This window comes from Sus scrofa, chromosome 16, assembly GCF_054392235.1.
Source record: "Sus scrofa isolate SSC_HxYL_T2T_F1_AM1 chromosome 16, Sscrofa_HxYL_maternal_Yorkshire_Landrace_v2.0, whole genome shotgun sequence".
Taxonomy (NCBI): Eukaryota; Metazoa; Chordata; class Mammalia; order Artiodactyla; family Suidae; genus Sus; species Sus scrofa.
In genome coordinates this window covers 57585191-57604933 of record NC_139398.1, presented here as the reverse complement: position 1 = coordinate 57604933, position 19743 = coordinate 57585191, and the positions used below count along the sequence as shown (strand labels likewise).

Below are 19743 nucleotides of genomic sequence, written 5' to 3'. Positions count from 1 at the left end.
CTTTGACATAGTTGTTTCCCAGCCCTGAGGGAGAGTTCCAGCTGCAAGTAGAGCACAGCAAAGCTGCTTCCCCTGTGTTGAGAATGGCCCGGAACAGGTAACAACAACTAACAGCAAGGACTGCTCAGGGCAGGACTCTGTCTGGGGTCACTGACTTCCCTCTGGCCCTCTGCAGCTCTGCTTGGCCTTGGGCTCTGCTTCACTCTAACTGGACAGGCTGAGGAATAAGACCTTGTTTGCCTGCTGAAGTTTTGTAGGTGGCTGGCAAAGCTTTGGGGTATTTCAGAGGCCATATGCCATCTGAGTGAAGAATGTCACTATGATGTTCAATCTAATTTACTGTAAACTCTACTTCAAAATCCTTTCCAACCTTAGTGCATTAAAAAGGATAAAACTATTGCCTCTTCCTTTGCCAAAGAAAATCAGGGAGGGGCCAGTGGTGGCGCTGGCCTACCTCTCTGCCAAAAGAATGACAGAGTGTTGTAAAGCTTATCTCCCAGCTCTCTTCTAAGAAGAGACTCAATGCAGACAAAGGCAAAAGGGGACCCTTGGTGATCCACCCTCACTTTTCTTATCCTCATATATTGGCCTTATATTTGAGGTCATGGGCTTGGAAATCCTTGGAGCAGAGGCTGCAAAATTCAAAATGTGGTAAAGGTTATTCAGACCTAAAGAAAACAAAAATTGCAAGTTGTGGTTAAATTCTCACAAGGAGTATTATCCAAAGAGCTTATTATATTTTGAAGATGGAATCATATCTGACACAAAGATGTTCAAAAGCATTTCATTTAAAGCTTCACAAAAGCAATATATCAGAGTAAAAAGGAAAAGACATCTGAGAAAAGGTTTTCTTCTACTCAGAGAAGGAGACAAGACAAAGCTTTTAAGTGGGCTCTGCTGGGTGCTCACCCTGGCTGAAATAGCACCAGCAGAGCCTCCAATACCCTCATCGGTATGTGACATTCAGTGACTTTCCACACTTCAAAATCTAAGTGAGAAGCTTATGTCACTGAAACTACTACCATCCTCAAAACCAAAAGACACTCAGCACAGGTGGCTAAGAAGGAAGGAAATGTTTCAAAATCACAATGAATATGAGAAAAACTGAAGTTGAAATAAAAAGAATGTTTAAACTTGACTTCATAGTTCTTTGAGGACTTTCCCATCATTTGTTCATTCCTACACCAGGCTGCTAAGGAATTAAGGGTGCCCCCAGAGCGTAGATGAGAAAAACCAAGGCTGAGATATCACAGGCCAGGTGTAGGGCTTCTGACCAAAGGCCAGACCCTAAGGTTGGATAGGTCTTAAGGTCTGCCTCCCCTTCCAAATTCCTCCAGGCATCCAAAGATGCTCTAAGACAAGGTTCATCACCGATGGCCCTGAGTCAAATACAGCCTGCAGCCAGTCTCAGTACAGCCTACAAGTTAGAATGGTTTTTGCATTTTTAAATCAAAAGAATATTTTACCACACATAAAAATTACATGAAAGTCAATATATTTTGGCATCCATAGTTTTATTGGAACATGGCCCCTGTTGTTCCTTTACATATCATCTGTAGCTGAGTTTTATAGCTACAACAGCAGGGTTGAGTAGTTGCAACAGAGACCTGATGGCCCACAATGTCTAAGATGTTTACTCTCTGGTCCTTTAAAGAAAAGTTGCCCATCTCTCTCTAAGATCACAGGGGGGAAGACTGAAGCACAGGGAGCATTCTAGGTGCTTTTACCCGGGACTAGGAGGAAAGAAGCTTGTTTTCCCCACTCAAGATTCCTTCACCAAGGAGGAAAACCAGAGGCCAGGTTACTCCTGGATGCCGAGGCCTGAGATTCTGACCCCAATGGCTATGCAGCCGTTAAAGTAAATGATCTATGCATTTTCAGCTCCTGCACTCAAGCCAATCGGGTCACCCTATTATCTCATAGTAAATAACAGACTGTAATCACACCAACGTATAATTACATCAGCTAAACACTGAGGAGGGAAAAAGAGGCAAACGGGCCCTCAGTTTGTGGCATCAGGCTGCATAAGCTGTCAGACGTTAATATATGCACACCCCAGGGTGGAACTCTGTACTTGCCTTGGTGATAAAAGGATCTTCTCAAGATGAAAATTACTTGGATTGAAGGTTTTAAAGCTGTCCTGTTCTTACAATGTTCAGACTGAGTGTCAAGCAATTCTAGATCTTGGGGTAGCTGGCATTTATCCACTGACTGTCCCCGGCTTCGCACCCAGGCGTTCAGTGCTTCCCAGAGCTTGGAGAATGTTGCCCCACTTGGGGGAGAGAGAGAGAAGACAATGTAGGATTATTTGCCAACAACAAGTTTGATTCATCCCTTTGTTAAAATGAGTCTAAAAAGCTGCTGCATCTGTGTGTGCTGTGGAGTCAGCACAATCGGCATTGTTTACAGCCCCGTTTGTTGTGGCTGCTTCATGTGCACAGATCTGGCGAGGGGAGAGATTTCCACATTAAAGTCATTCTTCTGAGTGCGGGGTGGTTGGTTTTCCAGTTACACAAATCTGTGCCTCCAATGCTCCTGGACTCGACAGTCTAGCCTGGAGTAATTTGGGGATGGGTAGCATGTAGGGCAGCCAGAGCCTTGAGTTTGAGGAGGAACACGTATCTCGAGGTGGAGGGGAAAGGGCAGAGAAGCACTCTAACATAGAGGACACATGCTGACATTGTTATAACTTAGAGCATGAATTTTGCCAAGAAAAGCATTCTAAAAATCCAACCTGCACCTTAGAAATGCCTGAACTCTTAAGTCCTAAATTAAAAAAAAAAAAAAAAAAGTTCTAGAACTCCTTAGGAAGGCAGGAATAAAAGAAGGTAGGAAGGAAGGCAGGAGGGAAGGGAGGGGTCTGATGGGTTTTCCTATATGACAAATTGGCTAGGCCAAACTGCGAGGACAGGACAGAGGAAGGGCAGCAGCCATTTTGCAGCAAACACACATCTTCTCCCAGTTAACCAAACACTAATGTAGGCACTGCTCTAAAGGGCTTTTGTGGATCTAATTAAAGTCCCTAATCAATCAACTTTAAATAAAATTATGTTGGCAGGCCTGACTTAAGCAGTAGATGCCCTTTAAAGAGGGTGTGGACATTTTCTGAGCCAAAAGCACCTGGGCTTGATGCTTTTGGCTCAGATGTTCTTGATCTTCCCTCTGAGATCCATCCGTTCACGGATTCCAGCTTCTCCAGCCACATAAGTCAACTCTTTGTAATATCTATCTCCTACCGGTTCTCCTTCTCTGGTCAAACCTGACTCATACAGAGGATAAGTTAGTCTAGCCATACAAAACAGGATAGATCATAGGGCCATGGCATTACGAAGTCCATCAGCAAACTTGTTTGATTTTTTTCTGCCTCACCCCCATCTAAGGAGTGTGACACGTTTCTACCTAAACTATGGCTCGCTCAGGCCATGATTTTCAATAAGGGGGTTAGTAAGGGACTACAGCTGCAGCTCTAAAAATACGTCATTCGCAAAGCCTCTAGGAGGTTCTGCTACCTCCTCCCGTACTTTAGCTTGAGAATTTCTGCCAAGAATGGCTTCTTTGAGGCAGGCAGGGGTGTTTGGGGCTCATGTCTTTCACTAATAACATCTTCATCCAAAGGTACATCCAGGTGAGAGAATGCCAGAATCTGCCAATGATGGAGCAGTCTAAATTCAGCACAAGATCTTCTATTCTCTCCACTTCTAGTACCAGAATTGGAATGATGAGGCCTAACCAGGACATTTTTGTGTTAGTAAGAAAACTTTTATTCTGTATTTAGATAATCTGGGTCCTACCACTCTCACCTAGCCTTGGGGCAGAGTCAGAGGAAAGTACAGGTTTGCATGGAGAATGGGAAGGGTGTCAGCCTTCAATACTGGCCCCATCCTGGGATGCTCAGCTTCCCTAGGGAAGGATACAGAGGGCCCTTAAGTGGTCGTGGAAGAGGATAAAGGGGTGGGGGGCTAGGAATGGGAAAGAGCCAGATTTCTTTCAGCCTCCCCACCCGATTTCTAGAATCCTCATTCAGGGAGCCCTCAGAATCCAGGTGGGACTCTCCGAGGCTAGAAACTTGTGTTTGAGTCTATGGTTTATGCCAGGTACAGGCAGATCAACAGGCCCTTGGTACCACAACTTAGGAGGTTTCTCCTTGTTGTTTAACCTCAGAAATGGCCAAGAAGTTGACACACAAGCAGTACATTTTCAGTGACGCACTAATTTAAAATCTTATGTATAAGAAGACATAGTACACACAGTTCCTATCAGAATCAGCTAACCCTGTGGCTCTGGAAGCACTGAAGCTCACTATTTCGTTGGAAATAATGTCTGTTCCCCTTTCAGTATCTCTGCTCACATGAACCTTGATGGGCTGAACTTGCTGACCAACTCAGTAATGTTGCAGAAACAACATTTTCATTTTTTTTTATGAAAATGCTTTTTTGCTGAAGATAAAAATTGTAGAATCTTTATCTTCAGCAAGGACTATTTCTATTGGAATTAGACATAGGATAGTATCAATTTGGGAAAACAACTTTTGGCTAAGATTAAATATTCTCCCTTGGCTGGATCAAGCTCCTGGAAAGTGAAAAAAAATTTAAAGAGAAGAAAAAAGAAAACACTTCAGACAAGGCATTCCTTTGTGGTTAGCTGATTCAAAGTCAACTTTAGATGAAATGAGGGAAAAATGAAACTGATCATGTGAATACTATTCCCAAAAGGAGAGAGAACAATTTTACCCATTAAAAATATATTTGTAAACATATATATTTAAACACACAATACACCCCCTATGTTTTAGGTGCACCAAAAGCAAAAGAAACAATACATTGACACAACTAGCCTTTTGCATCTTTCAAAACTAAAACAATTACCATTATTACAGAGGTAATCCCAAATCCCATTATCCTCAGTGAGGTGTATGGGCTTTCCTGTCAAAGCTTTATGTCTGTGATTAATATATTTCTGAACCAAAAACTAAGTTACAATGCTGGTTGACACATTTAATTTTCAGGGGGAGGGAGAAATCCTAGACACTTGGTTGTTGTCAAGACGTAGAATAGCATCAATTTTTAAAGTTCTTCACTATAAGGATTATGTTCCATATATGCCTTACATCCTTCCTCCCTCAAGGGCCTGGAGATTGCTGGTCGTGCAGAAGGACTTAATATGCATGGGTGGTACTTCATGGTTTGTAAAATATTTTTGCTTTTCTTATGTCACTTAATCATCAAAAGTACCTTGACAAAAAAGCAATTATGACTGTACCCATTTCATTGAAAGTAGTATTTAATTCCCCCAACGAAGGTAGTTTAAATTATTTTACTTCCACACAATATAGTACTCAGTATACATTAATAATTTATCTTCAAGTGATATTTTAAAGACAGAAGAAAACATTCTTGATAAAATATTAAGTTATAAAACAGGATACAAACCTTGAATGCATTTTAAAAAACAGCAACAGGGAAATACAACACAAGATAACAGTAGTTAGGAGTTTCCGTCATGGTTCAGCGGTTAACGAAGCCAACTAGTATCCATGAGGATGCGGGTTCAGTCCCTGGCCTTGCCCAGTGGGTTAAGAATCTGGAATTACCATGAGCTGTGATGAGGGTCGCAGATGTGGCTCAGATCTGGCATTGCTGTGGTTGTGGTGTAGGCTGGCAGCTACAGCTCCGATTAGACCCCTAACCTGGGAAACTCCATACACCATGAGTGTAGCACTAAAAAAAAAAAAAAAAAAAAAAAAAAAAGATAACAGTATGTTATGGGTGACTTTTGTTTCCATTTATGCTTTTCTTTATTTTCACACTGTCATATGACCAGAAAATAGTCTCTTTTTTTTTTTTTTTTTTTTTTTTACCATTGAGGAGATAAGGAACATGCCTGGGTCTGACTACACTAGGATCTTGAGTATTGACAATTCTCAGCAACTAAAATCTTGACTTTTAGGATGTAATGGGATGAAAAATGATTTCAGAGATGAAGTCAGGGTGAGAGGGAAGGCTGCAAGGGATCACAGAGGGCCAGAATGGGGGACTTGGGGCCCTAGTACCTCCAGAGCAGTGGGTCATAAGGAGTGACTGTAGGATGAGCACCACCAGGACAGGGGAGAGTAGTACAAGAAAGGAATTTGTGTTGTGATTCCAGGCCAGCAGGGTAGGAGAGACTATGGAAATGGAAGTGGAGAGGAATGGGCCTCAGGGACAGGAAGCTATATTATCTGCAGCCTTTCCACAGCCTGAGATGTGCAGGCCCTGTGGATGTTATTAAGTCAGCTTTTCAGAAAGAATGCAGGAAGTGAACAGTAGAGAAGTGGGGGCGCTTCCTTGAGCAGTTCCACCCCTTTAGCTTTTCAATCCCCAACAGATGTCCTACTCTGCAGCCACTATTTCCTAAGTCCAGCAATTTCCCAGGAGATGCCTTCTACTCGTTAGGCTGCTATCAATTTCCCTTGCAGAAGGGAAGCAGAGCAGACATAGCTCAGACTGCCTGAAAGTTTCTCCATGCTCCTAGGCCTCTGGGCTACACTGGGTGCCTAAGGGAGACCTGAGAGAAGGAGGCACACTGAAGGCCCCTGCCTCACTAACCCCTTTTATACCCCCAAGCTGCTGCACACCTTTTAGCTACCTCATTGTTTCCTCTCCCCTCACTTCCTGCTCCTGGTTCTCTGTCTCTAATATAATCTGACCTAAATTGTATGTGTAAGGGAGAGGGGGCCCCTGCTATGTACTTCACAGGCTTCTTACCTATAAGCTCTACCAGCCCACAGGTACACCCTCCACTGGACGTCCTGGGTCTAAAAGAGGAGACTGGTACAGAAAGGAAAGGCTTCTACCACCCACTTTACAACATTGCACACATCACCATCTCTTTCCATGTCACCGAGCACCAGCAAGAAGATGCTGTAGGGAAAGTTAGGCCAGGCCTTCTCAGGCTTGGGGCGGCACTGAGAGAACAGTGTCGGTCAGAAGCCACTGGGGCCAGGTGGGGCTGCTCCCTAGGACTCGGAATGCTGAAGCTGGTATGGAGACAGTTTGACATCATGGATGGATCAAATCCCTGCTGAGAGTACTGTTTTGGACAAGCTAGTTAACTCCTCTAAACTTTGCTTTCCTCACCTATTAAACAGAAAAATACAATTTCTTTTTATGGGTGATATAATAAAGATTATGAGGCAAAAATGTATAAAGTACATTTAAACACAATTTCTAGAAGACAGATTTCATCCAGTAAATGGTAACAAAAAAGAAGTTAGAAACAAAACAAGGACTGAAATCCTAAACTGTTACACAAACACCATTCTTCCTGTTACATCATTCCCTCCATTTGCTACTGACATCACTGACATTTTTAGGAAAATTAGGTCTGACTGATAGAAGAATAAGTAATACCTCATATTTTCAACATGTTTGTGTTTTATGCCTAATATACGTATTAGACAAGAAAGCTAATACACAGAAAGGTCAATTAGGTGACAGTGTCCTAGTGACATATTTCAAGATTAAAGGATATGGGGAATGGAGCAACATACAAAAGTCAGCTTGAGAATGCTTCAGAAACAACTACAATTAATAATATTAGATATTACAAGAAAACTACAGACCAATATCCCTCATGAACATATGTGCAAAAATCCTTAACAAAACATGAAAAAATTGAACTAGCAATATAAAAATAAAATAGTATCACCATGTAGGATTTGCCCCAAGAATGAAAGGTTGGTTCAACATCTGAAAATCAATCATATCAGCAGACTAAGGAAGAAAACCTGTATCATCCCCTCAACAGATACGGAAACAAAATTGATAAAATTCAAATATCCATTCATAATAAAAATTCTTTGCAAACTAAGAATTAAAAGGAACTTCCTCATACTAATAAAGAATATCTATGGAATACCTACAGCTAATAGCAGATTTAACTGTTGAAAGAATGAATTTTTCTCCCCTTTGGGAACAAAGCAAGAATGTCCACTCTTACCAGTCCTTATCCTCTTACTAGAGGTCCTAGGCAGTATAATAAGATAACAAAAGAAATCAAAATGCATCCAGATTGAAACAGAAGAAACTACAGCAGAAATTGGCACCACACTGTAAATCAACTATAATTTTAAAATAAAAATAAAAAACAGGGAGTTCCCATCGTGGCACAGCAGAAACGAATTCAGCTAGGAACCCTGAGGTTGCGGGTTTGATCCCTGGCCTCACTCAGTGGGTTGAGGACCCAGAGTTGCCATGAGCTATGGTGCAGATCTCAGATGTGGCTCAGATCCAGCATTGCTGCAGCTGTGGTGCAGGCCTGCAGCTGTAGCTCCAATTTGACCCCTAGCCTGGGAACTTCCATACGTCATGGGTTCAGCCCTAAAAAGACAAAAGACATAAATAAATAAATTAAATAAATAAATAAACAAACAAACAAACTGCCTCTATATCCAGAAAATATCCTATCTACATAGAAAATCCTAAAGAATTCTCAAGAAAGAAAAATAGGCTACTAAAATCACTAAATGAATTTAGCAAGGTCTCAGGATGCAAAGGCAATGTTTATATTATAATTTTTGTATACAAAAAAATGAACACTTATAAATTAGAATTTTAAGTAGATTTACAAGACTGAAAAATAAAAAGGTGGATATTTAGAAAGCCTCGCTTCTCTACTTATGTGTCTCCTTTACCCTCAGAACTATAATAGTCACAACGCTCCTGACATCAGACGTGTGGATTTTTGATCACACCAGCTGGGTGTCCCACAATTTTAATCAATTCTGCCACTATCCTCTTAGACTCAGCGTAGCTCCCACAGGTTAAGGGCTCAGTCCCACAAGACCATACCCCAACCCCCTTCAGATGCCAATCACAAGTCCCAGATCGTCCCCTGTACTTCTGAGTGACTAGCTATAAATAAGAGCTCCCACAACCCACTCCTTTGGTTCAATAACTTGTTTGAGGAGTTCCCATCATGGCTCAGTGGTTAATGAATCAGACTAGGAACCATGAGGTTGCAGGTTCTATCCCTGGCCTTGCTCAGTGGGTTAAGGATCCGGCATTGCCATGAGCTGTGGTGTAGGTTGCAGAAGTGGCTCAGATCCTGAGTTGCTGTGGCTCTGGCATAGGCCAGTGGCTATAGCTCCGATTAGACCCCTAGCCTGGGAACCTCCATATGCTGCGGCAGCGGACTAAGAAATGGCAAAAAGATAATAAAATAAAATAAAATAAAATAAAATAAAATAAAATAAAATAAAATAAAATAAAATAAAATAAAACTTGGTGTTTGAATGGCTCACGAAACTCAGGGAAATACATTTGCTAGTTTATTATAAAATGATATGATAAGTGATACAGATAAACACCCAGATGGGAAATACACAAAGGGTGAGGTATATGGGAAGGAGCAGAGGGCGCCCATGCCCTCTTGGGGTGTGTCACTTTTTCAGCACCTCCACGTGTTTACCAACTCATAAGTTCCCAGAATCCCATTCTTTGGGGATTTCTATGGAGGCTTCCTCATGCAGGCATGAACAATCATTAATTCCATTTCCAGCCCCTCTCCCCTCTCTGAAAAATGGGGAGTAAGACTGAAAATTCCAAGCTTCTAATCATGGCTTGATCTTTCTGATGACCAGCTCCCATCCAGAAACCATGCAGAAGCCCACCAGAGGCACCTGATTAGAACCAAAAAGACTCCTATCACCCAGGAAATTCCAAGAGTTTCCAGAAGCCATGTGTCAGGAACCAGGGTCAAAGATCAAATATTAAAACAAAAAAAATTCTCCTGGTGCTCTTATCACCTAGAAAATTACAAGGATTTTAGGAGCCCTATGCCAGTACCTGGGGACAGAGAACAATATGTATTTTTTTCCTAGTATTTCACAGTAGAAAGCTGTCACATTTAATTTCAAGACTTCCTATAAAGCTACAATGATCCATATGGTACAGTATGTACAATATGGTACAATGAAAAGATTAAAGACATACAAAGGAATAGAATAAAGTCCAAAAGTAAACTCATACATATATGGTCAATTGATTTTTGCCCCAGGTGTCAAGGTAAGGAGAAAGGGTTTTTGGAAAATAATGCTGGAAAATTTGGACAGCAATATGCAAAAAAATAATAATAATAAACCTCAACTTAAGCTTCATGCCACAGGCAAAAACTGACTCTGAATAGATCATAGACTTAAGTGTAAAATCACAAGTCTAAATTTCTAGAAAAATATCAAAAAAGGTCTTTGAGATATTATATTAGACAAACAGGTCTTTAGTAGGATAAGAAAAGAAGGAGCCACACAAGAAAAAAATGCTAAGCTGTAATTCATCAAAATTTAAAGTTTCTGCTGTATAAAGAGAGCTGAGAAGAGAAGATATGAAAATAAGATACTTTCTGTGATAAAATATACACGAGATTCATATCTCATAATGGACTGGTACCCAGAATCCATTAAAAACTCTCAAAGTTTAATAAAAAAAAAAACAAACAACCTTAATTAAAAATGGGCAAAAGATTTAAAGAAACACTTCATCAAAGAGATATGAATGGCAAATAAGCATATAAAAAGACTCTCAAAACCATTAGTCATTAGGAAAGTGTACATTAAAAACTGCACTGAGATACCACAATATACCTATTAAAATTTAAACAAACCAAACACCTGGCATTTCCAAGGGCTGGTAAGGAAGCAGAGCACCAGGAACATTCATATACTGCCAGTGGGCATAAAAAGTGGCATACCCACTTTGGAACACTCTTCAGCAATTTCTTAGAAAGTTAAACATAAATTTCCCATATAATCAAGCAATACCCATCCCTAGGTACATATTCAAAGGACATTGAAATATATGTTCACATAAAAAACTATAACAAAGTTTTACAGTATCTTTTTTCTTTTTTTAAAGTTTTATTGAAGTTTAGTTTATTTACACGGCTGTGATAATTTCTGCTGTACAACAAAGTGACCCAGTCATACATATATATATATCTACACATATCCATTCTCTCTGCTGGAGACAGATAAATTGTGGTACATCTATATATTGGAATACTATTCAGCAGTAAAAACGAACAAATGACTGATATATGCAACGACATGGATGAATCTCAAAAAACAGTATTTTAACTGAAATAATTGAGATACAAAAGGCTAAATACTGTATGATTCCATTATTATGACATTGAAGATTAAAAAAATTAATTATAGGAATAAAATCAGGTTAGCTGTTTCCAGGGACAATGGTGGAGAGACAGGATTAATCAGAAAGGGGCATGATAGAACCTTTGGCGGGTTATGGAAATATTCTGTAACTTACCTTTGGAAGGGTTACATGAGTATATATGTTTTTCAAAATGCATAGAACTATACATTTTAAATGGATTCATTTTATTGTATGTAAATGATACCTCGGTAAACCTTTTTTTTAAATGTGAGAAAAAAAGTAGACCTACCAAAAAAACAAACAAAAAGGAACCAGAAATACAAAGTCACATTAGGTGATAAGTCAGTTTAACACCTACTGATGTCTATAAGATATAAGAAAGGTAAATATCTGGTTCTTTGTACGATTTTGATCATATTTATAAAATAAATGCTCATTTTTTGTTTTTGGCCACCCTACAGGATCTTGAATTCCCAGGCCAGGGATCAGATCCTAGCTACGGTTGCGACCTATACCATAGCTGTGGCAATGCCAGATCCCTAACCAACTGTGCCAAGCCAGGGATAAAACCTGTATCCTAGAGCTCCAGAGACACCACTGATCCCATCAGACCACAGCATGAGCTCCAGAAAAATATTTAGATAGATGCCAGAGAAGGCAATTTGGGATATAAACTATTCCCAATATATAATGGACTAAACTATGACTCAAAAAGATAGGTCCAGATCCTAATCTTCAGAACCTATGAATGTTACTTTATATGGCAAAAGTATGAATATTACCTTATATTGCAAAAGGTGTAATTAAGTAAGGATCTTGAGAGGAAGGACTTATCCTGGATTATTGGGGTCTATCTTAGACAAAGTCACATGTACCTTCATAAGGAGGGAACTGTGAGACACACAGAGAAGAAGGCCATGTGAAGATGGAGGCAGGGAATGGAGTAATGGAGCCACAAGCCCCAATCTGTGGGCAGCCACCAAAAGCTAGAAAAGGCAAGGGATGGGTTTTCCCCTGGAGCCTTCAGAAGAAGCACAGCCCTGTCACCTTGATTTCAGCTCAGTGAAACTGATCTTGGTCTCTGGCCTCCAAGATTATATAAGAGATGAATTTCTGTTGCTTTAAGCCACCAAGTCTGCCAGAAATTTGTTACCACAGCTATAGGAAATTCACAGCACATGATAATGTTATGGTAATAGAAGGACATGGGTATATGTGCTTAATCTGTCCACAGGAAGCAGGCTTTCTGTGAATTTTTCTTGGATTGCATTGCCCAAGGTAGCCTGTTGCTTAGACTGTTCCTCTACCCTTCACTATCACACCCAGTGGTGGCCCTGCCCAGAAGAAGCAGCAGAACGCCAGTAACCTCAGTAGAGTCTGCTCCTTGCCCATCCAGTAGCCATTCTTCCTTGGTTAACAGACACCTACACAGTTAGACACTGCAATGTGCCCAGCTGCCAAACTGCATTTCCAAACATCCCTTATATAGAGACAGGCGGTCAATGAGATTTAAGTAGAAGTTATCAGAGAAAGTCAAAGTCTTCAAAGGAAGTTGGTTCAACTGAGACGCTCAAATGGCTTTACTCACCTCCTCTCCTTCTTCCTGATGTCTGCAAGGCAGAAATGATAGAGCTCCAGCAGCCATCTCTTGACAGTGAGGTGACCTTAGACATAAAAGGCATGCACTAAGGATACAGCAGCAAAAAGACAGAGGGAGCCCGGGTTCCTAAGAAGCACAGAGCTGCTACAACAGTTCTGGACTGTTCAATTCTGTTTTACATGAACAGAAAGACGCAAGGGCCCTATTTTGTTAAAGCCACTGTTATTTTGAGTCTACATTAGTAGAAGTCAAAAGCAATTCCTAAGTGATTTAAGGATTAAATAGCTTTATAAAATGATGCTGGAAACTACAAAGTTAAAAATTAAAATTTGTGGATAGCCTGATTTCTCTCCTGCTCTAGCTCTCCTGAGAACAAATGCGTTGATCTCACAGAAAATTCCTAATATTTTAATCTGTTAATTTTTGTTTTTGTTCTTTTTCAGTTAAACTGAAAATGAATAGAAATGTACAAGTTAGTTTTAAGTCACACCACGCCTGTCCCCTAAACTGCATGCAAAGAGTACCTGGCCCTTTCACTTGTCCCACATCAAGAAAAAGTAACCTTAGCAACGGCCTATCCTCTGACATTAGTACTCAGTGTACCCAAAGGGCATCAAAACATTTCCTTACTAAACTATGTAATTTTTTCATTTCGTAGGGGCTGATTTATTTGGATTTTAAAGTATTCAGACAATTTTATCCTGATCATTAAAAACACAATTAAATCAACAAAACAGGTACAGAGATGCAAATTCTAAAATCTCTTTTTTAAGTGAACTCCCAGATGAGGGAAATGAATGGAGAACATTGCTGAGTGAAGTGATTAAAAGCAGATTGATAAAAGAATAGCTAGAATAAATGATAAAAATAAGATTAAAAGAGACTGTTGAAGTTATAAAATGTAAGAGGACCAGCAGCCAGGGAGTTGGGGGCTGATTGTCCATGGGCCTGAACCTTTTCTGCCTCATTTCTGTTTATAGGAGCCCCATTCACGCCACTTTACAAATCCACCATTCAAGCCACCAAACAGGCTGTCCTGAGAGAGCAATCTGGGGAAAGTAAGGACTATAAACAGAAGGCATAATAAACAAGATCACAAACTGCCAGGACAGGACATAAGCAGAACAGTTCATCTACACTGGGCTCCTAACCTAATTTTACCCACTTTTGAGTTTCCTTCACCCCAATGATGTTTCTTTTTTTTTTTTTTTTGTCTTTTTTGTCTTTTTGTCATTTTTAGGGCCACACCCGCAGCATATGGAGGTTCCCAGGCTAGGGGTCTAATCAGAGCTGTAGCCATCGGCCTGTGCTGGAGCCACAGCAACGCTAGATCCAAGCTGCATCTGCAACCTACACCACAGCTCACAGCAACACTGGATCCTTAACCCACTGAGCGAGGCCAGGGATCGAACCCACAACCTCGTGGTTCCTAGTCAGATTCGTTTCTGCTGTGCCACAACAGGAACTCCATTTTTTTTTTTTTACCTTTTATTTTTTTTTTCTACAGTACAGCATGGTGACCCAGTTACACATACATGTGTACATTTTTTTCTCACATTATCATGCTCCATCATAATTGACCAGACATAGTTCCCAGTGCTACACAGCAGTATCTCATTGCTAATCCATTCCAAAGGCAATAGTCTGCATCTATTACCCCCAAGCTCCCAATCCATCCTACTCCCTCCCCCTCCCCTCCCCCTTGGCAATCACAAGTCTATTCTCTGAGTCCATGATTTTCTTTTCTGTGGAAAGGTTCATTCGTGCTGTATATTAGATTATTAAAAGGTAGGTTTAAAACAGTTTAGGGGAAATCAAAACTGAGAAGTTCTTGTTGGGTGCACTTCCCATTGAAAGGAAGCCACTATACACACATAGAGCGAAGCTCCATGGAGGTATATCCAGGGAACCACAGCAAGGACACCTCCCAACAACTGTAACCATAAATGTGCCCCTTGGACTTATGCAGCCGGGTAACAACTGGGTAACAAAGTTGAGAGGAATAGGGAGTCATGTCAATTTCACTTTAATTTCAGATCAGGAATATTATCTGAGGAAACTGAAAGATCATTATGTGGGGAAAACTTAAAGATCCTGGAGAGCACTGACCTTGGTAGAAAACTGAAAGAATGGACATTTAGGCGTCTAAAGACTTGAGCATGAATCTGCCAGGATTACGTTAAATGATGTTAGACTAGTTACTCAACTTCCATGAGCTCTAGGTTCCTCATCAGGAAAATGAGGTTGATAAAACTTTTATCCCAGGACCAGGTTAAAAAAAAAAAAATGGCCATAGATGTTAAGCAATTGGTGATTAATTTTCCTCTTAAAACATCTTCTCCAAAGTGACACCCCCAAAATGGCAGCCTCCATGTCAAAGCTGGCCTACAGACATGTTTTCTGCAGTTTAAGGGTTTTTCTTTTTAAGAAGCCAAAATTAAATATTTTTCTAAAACTGCAATTTCAGTTTATCTTGTAAAATTGATGGTAACACTGGGCCTGCATTCGTCCATGGCCACATGACTGTGGAATTGATTATTTAAAGACAGCATATGCCATCCAGCTCAGTGCTTCCTAACCCAGCCATGTTCATTCCACTGAATTAAATGCCTGACAACATAGACATCTGAATCTGCCAAATCTGCTAGCAGTCACAAAGGCATCCACTCAAGCCACCATCTTTCTTCCTTCTACCACATCACATGTCCCTTTGTTACTCTAATCCAGTAGTGAAGTTAAACATGCCATTTGGGTTAATTCTGCTCATGATGGAGAAAATTGAAAATGTAGTCAACAAGTTACATGAAATCAAGTTACAGGGGAGGGAGGTTGGGGAGACACACATAGACACACACTAATAAATACACACACACACACACACACACACACACACACACACACACACACACGTTGAGTAACCCATGAATGACTGACTAGATTCAGTTAGGTTCCTTTGTTTCCCTTAGTGAATTCAGTGAAATGAGTTTATGGGAATAAACAAAGTATAAATCATGCAGTTTAATTTTGCAAGTGTTAATTAATGTTTAAATGTATTTCTTTATTCTGAGTTGGGTTACACTTACACACATAACCAAATACTAAATTAATTTAATTATTGAATAAACAGATGAGAACAAACTGCTACAAGACCATAAAGAAACAAGCACTCTCATATTTCAGAGGTGAGTATGAAATGTGACAATCCCCACAAAGGGGAATTTGAGAATATCTAACACAATTCTACATGAATTTACCATTTAGACCTCAAAAAGCCCACTTCTAGGTACCTATCTTGAAGATACACTTGCATACATAAGAAATAACATATGCATAATTATATAATCTACTAATATATAATACATTTATACATTATAAATATATTTGTATTGTATATAATATATATTAAATAATATATTAATATGCATATGCATATTAATATAATTATGCATCACAAATATAGTTGCCAATTGTCTCGGTTTGCCCAGGAATGTGGGGTTAAGCGAAACGCAAAATTTTCAGTGCTAGGTCTAGAACAGTCCCAGAAAAACTCAGACTACTGGTCATCCGGGTAACAAACTGCCCCAAAATTTAGAAAACATATTCAGTAAGCTTGACAGAGGTCTTGGCAATGTTTTTTTTTTTTTAATCTGAAACCAAAAGCAAAAATAAATAAGTGGGAGTACATAAAACTAAAAAGGTTCTGCACAGCAAAGGAAATCATCAACAAAATGAAAAGAACATACTGAATGGGAGAAAATATTATATTTATATATAAATGTATTATATTTATATATCTGTGTGTGTGTGTGTGTGTAAAGGTCCAAAGGGACATTTTTTTCCCAAAGACATACAGATGGCCAACAAGTACACGAAAAAATGTTCAACATCACTAATCATCAGGGAATTGCAAATCAAAACCACAATGAGATATCTATCACCTCACACTTGTTAGAATGGCTAATATCAAAAAGTCAAGAAATAACAAGTGCTGGTAAGGATACAGAAAAGGGAAACTTTGTGCACTGTTGGTGGGAGCATAAATTGGTACCGCCACCCTAGAAAACAGTATGCAGATGCCTTAAAAAATTAAAAATAGAAGTACAATATGACCCAGCAAATTCACTCTGGGTATTTATCTGAAGAAAACAAAAATACTAACTGGATTTATGCACTCCAGTGTTCATCATGGCATTAGTTAAAATGGCCAAAATATATGGAAACACCCTAAGTAACCATCAGTGGATAAATGGATAAAGAGAGAGAGATTATTCAGCCATAAAAAAGAATGAAACTTTGCTATTTGAGACAATATGGATAGCTATGCTATTTCTATGAGAAATAAGTCAGAGAAAGACAAATACCAAATGATCTCACTTACACACAGACTCTAAAAAAAACAAACAAACAAAAAAACAGGCTCATAGATACAGAAAACAGATTGGTGGTTGCCAAAGGTGGGGGGTTGGAGGGAGAGGAGAAAGGGTGAAGGGGGTTAAAAGACACAAACTCCCATCTATAAAAATATAAATCATGAGATGTAATACACAGCATGGTGACTATAGTTAATAACACTGTATTGCATACTTGAAAGTTGCTAAGAGAATAGATCTTAAAAGTTCTCATTGCAAGAAATAAATTGCAATTATGCATGGTGATGAATATCAATTAGACTTATGGTTATCATTTGTCAGTGTATACCAACATCAGATCACTATGTTCTATGCTTAAAACAGGTATAATGTTATATGTCAATTATATTTCAATTAAAAAAAAAAACTTAGGAGTTCCTGGTGGGCTGGCAGTTAAGGACTCAGCATTGTCACTGCTGTGGTGCAGGTTCAATCCCTGGCCCAGGAACTTCCATATGCCAAGGGCGTGGTCAAAAAATAAAAAGTAAAAAACTAATGAAAGAACTAAAATGCTAAAACTAAAAGAGTCCCAGGCAAACCAGGACTATCTGCCATCCTAGTAACGAACTGCACTAAAATTTAGCAGCTTAAAACAATACATTTTTTTTTTAATCTCACAATTTCTGTGAGTCAGGAATCCAGGCAAGGCTCAGCTGAACCTGTGCTTCACAGTCTCTCACAGGGTTGTATTCTAAGTGTCAAAAAGGGCTAGCGTTTCATCTAAAGGTTCAACCATGGGAGGATCTGCTTCTAAGCTTACTTACGTGGTTGTTGGCAGGATTCAGTTCCTTGGGGCTGTAGGAATGCAGGCTTTGGTTACTTGCGGGCTGTGGGCTGGAGGTCACTCTTGGTTCCCTGCCATGGGGACCTCTCCAACATAGCAACTTGCTTCATCAAAGCCAACAGAAGGGAGAATTTTCCAGCAAGAGAGAGGTCACATTTTCGGTAACCTAGTAATGGAAGGGCTAGCCCTTCGCCACCGCCCTATTCTTTAGTTAGAAGTTCCTCAAGGGGAGGGGCTTACACAACGCCAGGAGATAGAAGTCACCTGGAGCCAGCGCAGACTCGGACCTCTGGTCTAGGCATATCAGACACATCTGTGTTCTACTTCAAATCCTCTCAATTCCACCTCTTACTCTAGCTACTGCTGCAGCAAAGCCCCAAGTCTTAATTCGCTTTACACAGGTGAAACCTGGCTGCTTTGCTTGGAGCCTGTGATGATGTTTGATATAGACCACAGTGTACCAAGGAGTAACAGAGAGAGACAGCAGTATAGTGTTTCTTGAGTTTTATTTAAAAGAAGAAAAAAGCTTAAGAGCTACAGAGAAGAAAACTGAAGTCAGACGCTACAATGGAAAAATCATGGCCCTCCCCCCGAGTTCCCAAGTAAGCCCAGAGCCCACGGATTGAAGGCGAGTCTGGGTCTCCTTGGAGAAGAGCCCTGCAAGTCCGGTACAAGTATAAACAATAAACATTCCCTCAATCTTTCCCCAAAGTGACCTACAGACACTTACCAGAGTAACTGTGTATGTGGGAAAGGGAAAAACAGAGATGTTTTGACCTCATACTGCTACCAAAAAATCATAAATGCCATTTCCTACTGCTTCTCTGGTTAAAGAAGAAAGGATGGAGAACAGGCGATAAGAGAATTTCTGGCCCTAGTCCACGTCACAGTGAAACCAGCAGCTCATTCTCCAGCAACTGAGTATATAATTGCGATAAGTAAACTTAGAAGATGGAAAGCCCTCACAATGGTTCTCTGAATTTTGAATTTAGAGTCTTTAGAGTAAGATGAGTCACTTAGAAGGCCAGTGTGATCTTTATAGTTCTAATAGCTTTGGGTGATAGGTACCTGCCAAGTGAAATTAGATGCCACCCATTTTCTTCCCAGGCATCATTTGAGGGACAGACTAAGGGTCCTGAAGCCAGTTTGCAATCTATGGGTGTGATGTGAGGCCACCCCAAGTAGGCCCTCCACCCTCAAGTCTACTTTCATACAAGGTACTTACCCAAGAGGAGTAACACATTAACAGGAAGTCCGTTATACCCTCTGTACCACCCATCAGAGGGTCTTCTTAGCTTCAGCCAGACACACTCACAGGATAATCATAGGCCACAACTGGTCTACTCAGAAAGATGTAGGGTAGGACCACAGGTCACCAGCAGGGCAGCACCAGGGATCTCCCCCAGTCCAAGTGTGTACATCAGCCTGCAGAGCCATGCAGCACTAACCTGCTCAGGTATGAGGGATGAGAGCCACCCTGGGCAGGTGTGGGAGTTCACCTGGCTGGAAATCCTCACTCCCCAAAAGGAGTCACTATCTCCTGTAACAACTTCCTAGACATGGCTTTCATTCCACCCAAGGGACACCCCATTACAAAAGTCACCAGACCCAGGGAGTTCTTAGTCGGAATTGATGGTTCTTTATAGCTCCTCCCAGCCCAGATACAACTGACCAGTTGGGGTCATTTTATCACCAGCAATGTTACTTGGAAATACAGTTTGCATTTTACCCTCAAGAGGTTGCCATTGAAAGAGCTGTACAGTTAACAAGGTCAAGTTCTCATTCGGAAGGAAAAGGTTTCTT

General features: G+C 40.3%; 1 protein-coding gene across 3 annotated transcripts in view; it reads right to left on the bottom strand.

Annotated features, from left to right (window-relative positions):
* The window catches only part of LOC146395592 (uncharacterized), a 795612-nt gene that overhangs the window by 693197 nt on the left and 82672 nt on the right, over positions 1-19743 (bottom strand). The window contains exons 1-2 of one of the 3 annotated variants that reach the window (XR_014831460.1): positions 17921-18182; positions 12736-12811 (exon numbers count right to left, since the gene is read on the bottom strand). Coding sequence is in view for 1 of the 3 variants with exons in the window: in XM_085002419.1 (XP_084858545.1) it covers positions 12728-12811 (84 nt within the window). In the remaining 2 variants the exon portion in view is untranslated. Of the gene's footprint in view, positions 1-2078; positions 2273-12587; positions 12812-17920; positions 18183-19743 lie in introns of those variants that run through there. The other 2 variants (XM_085002420.1, XM_085002419.1) reach the window with 2 other exon arrangements.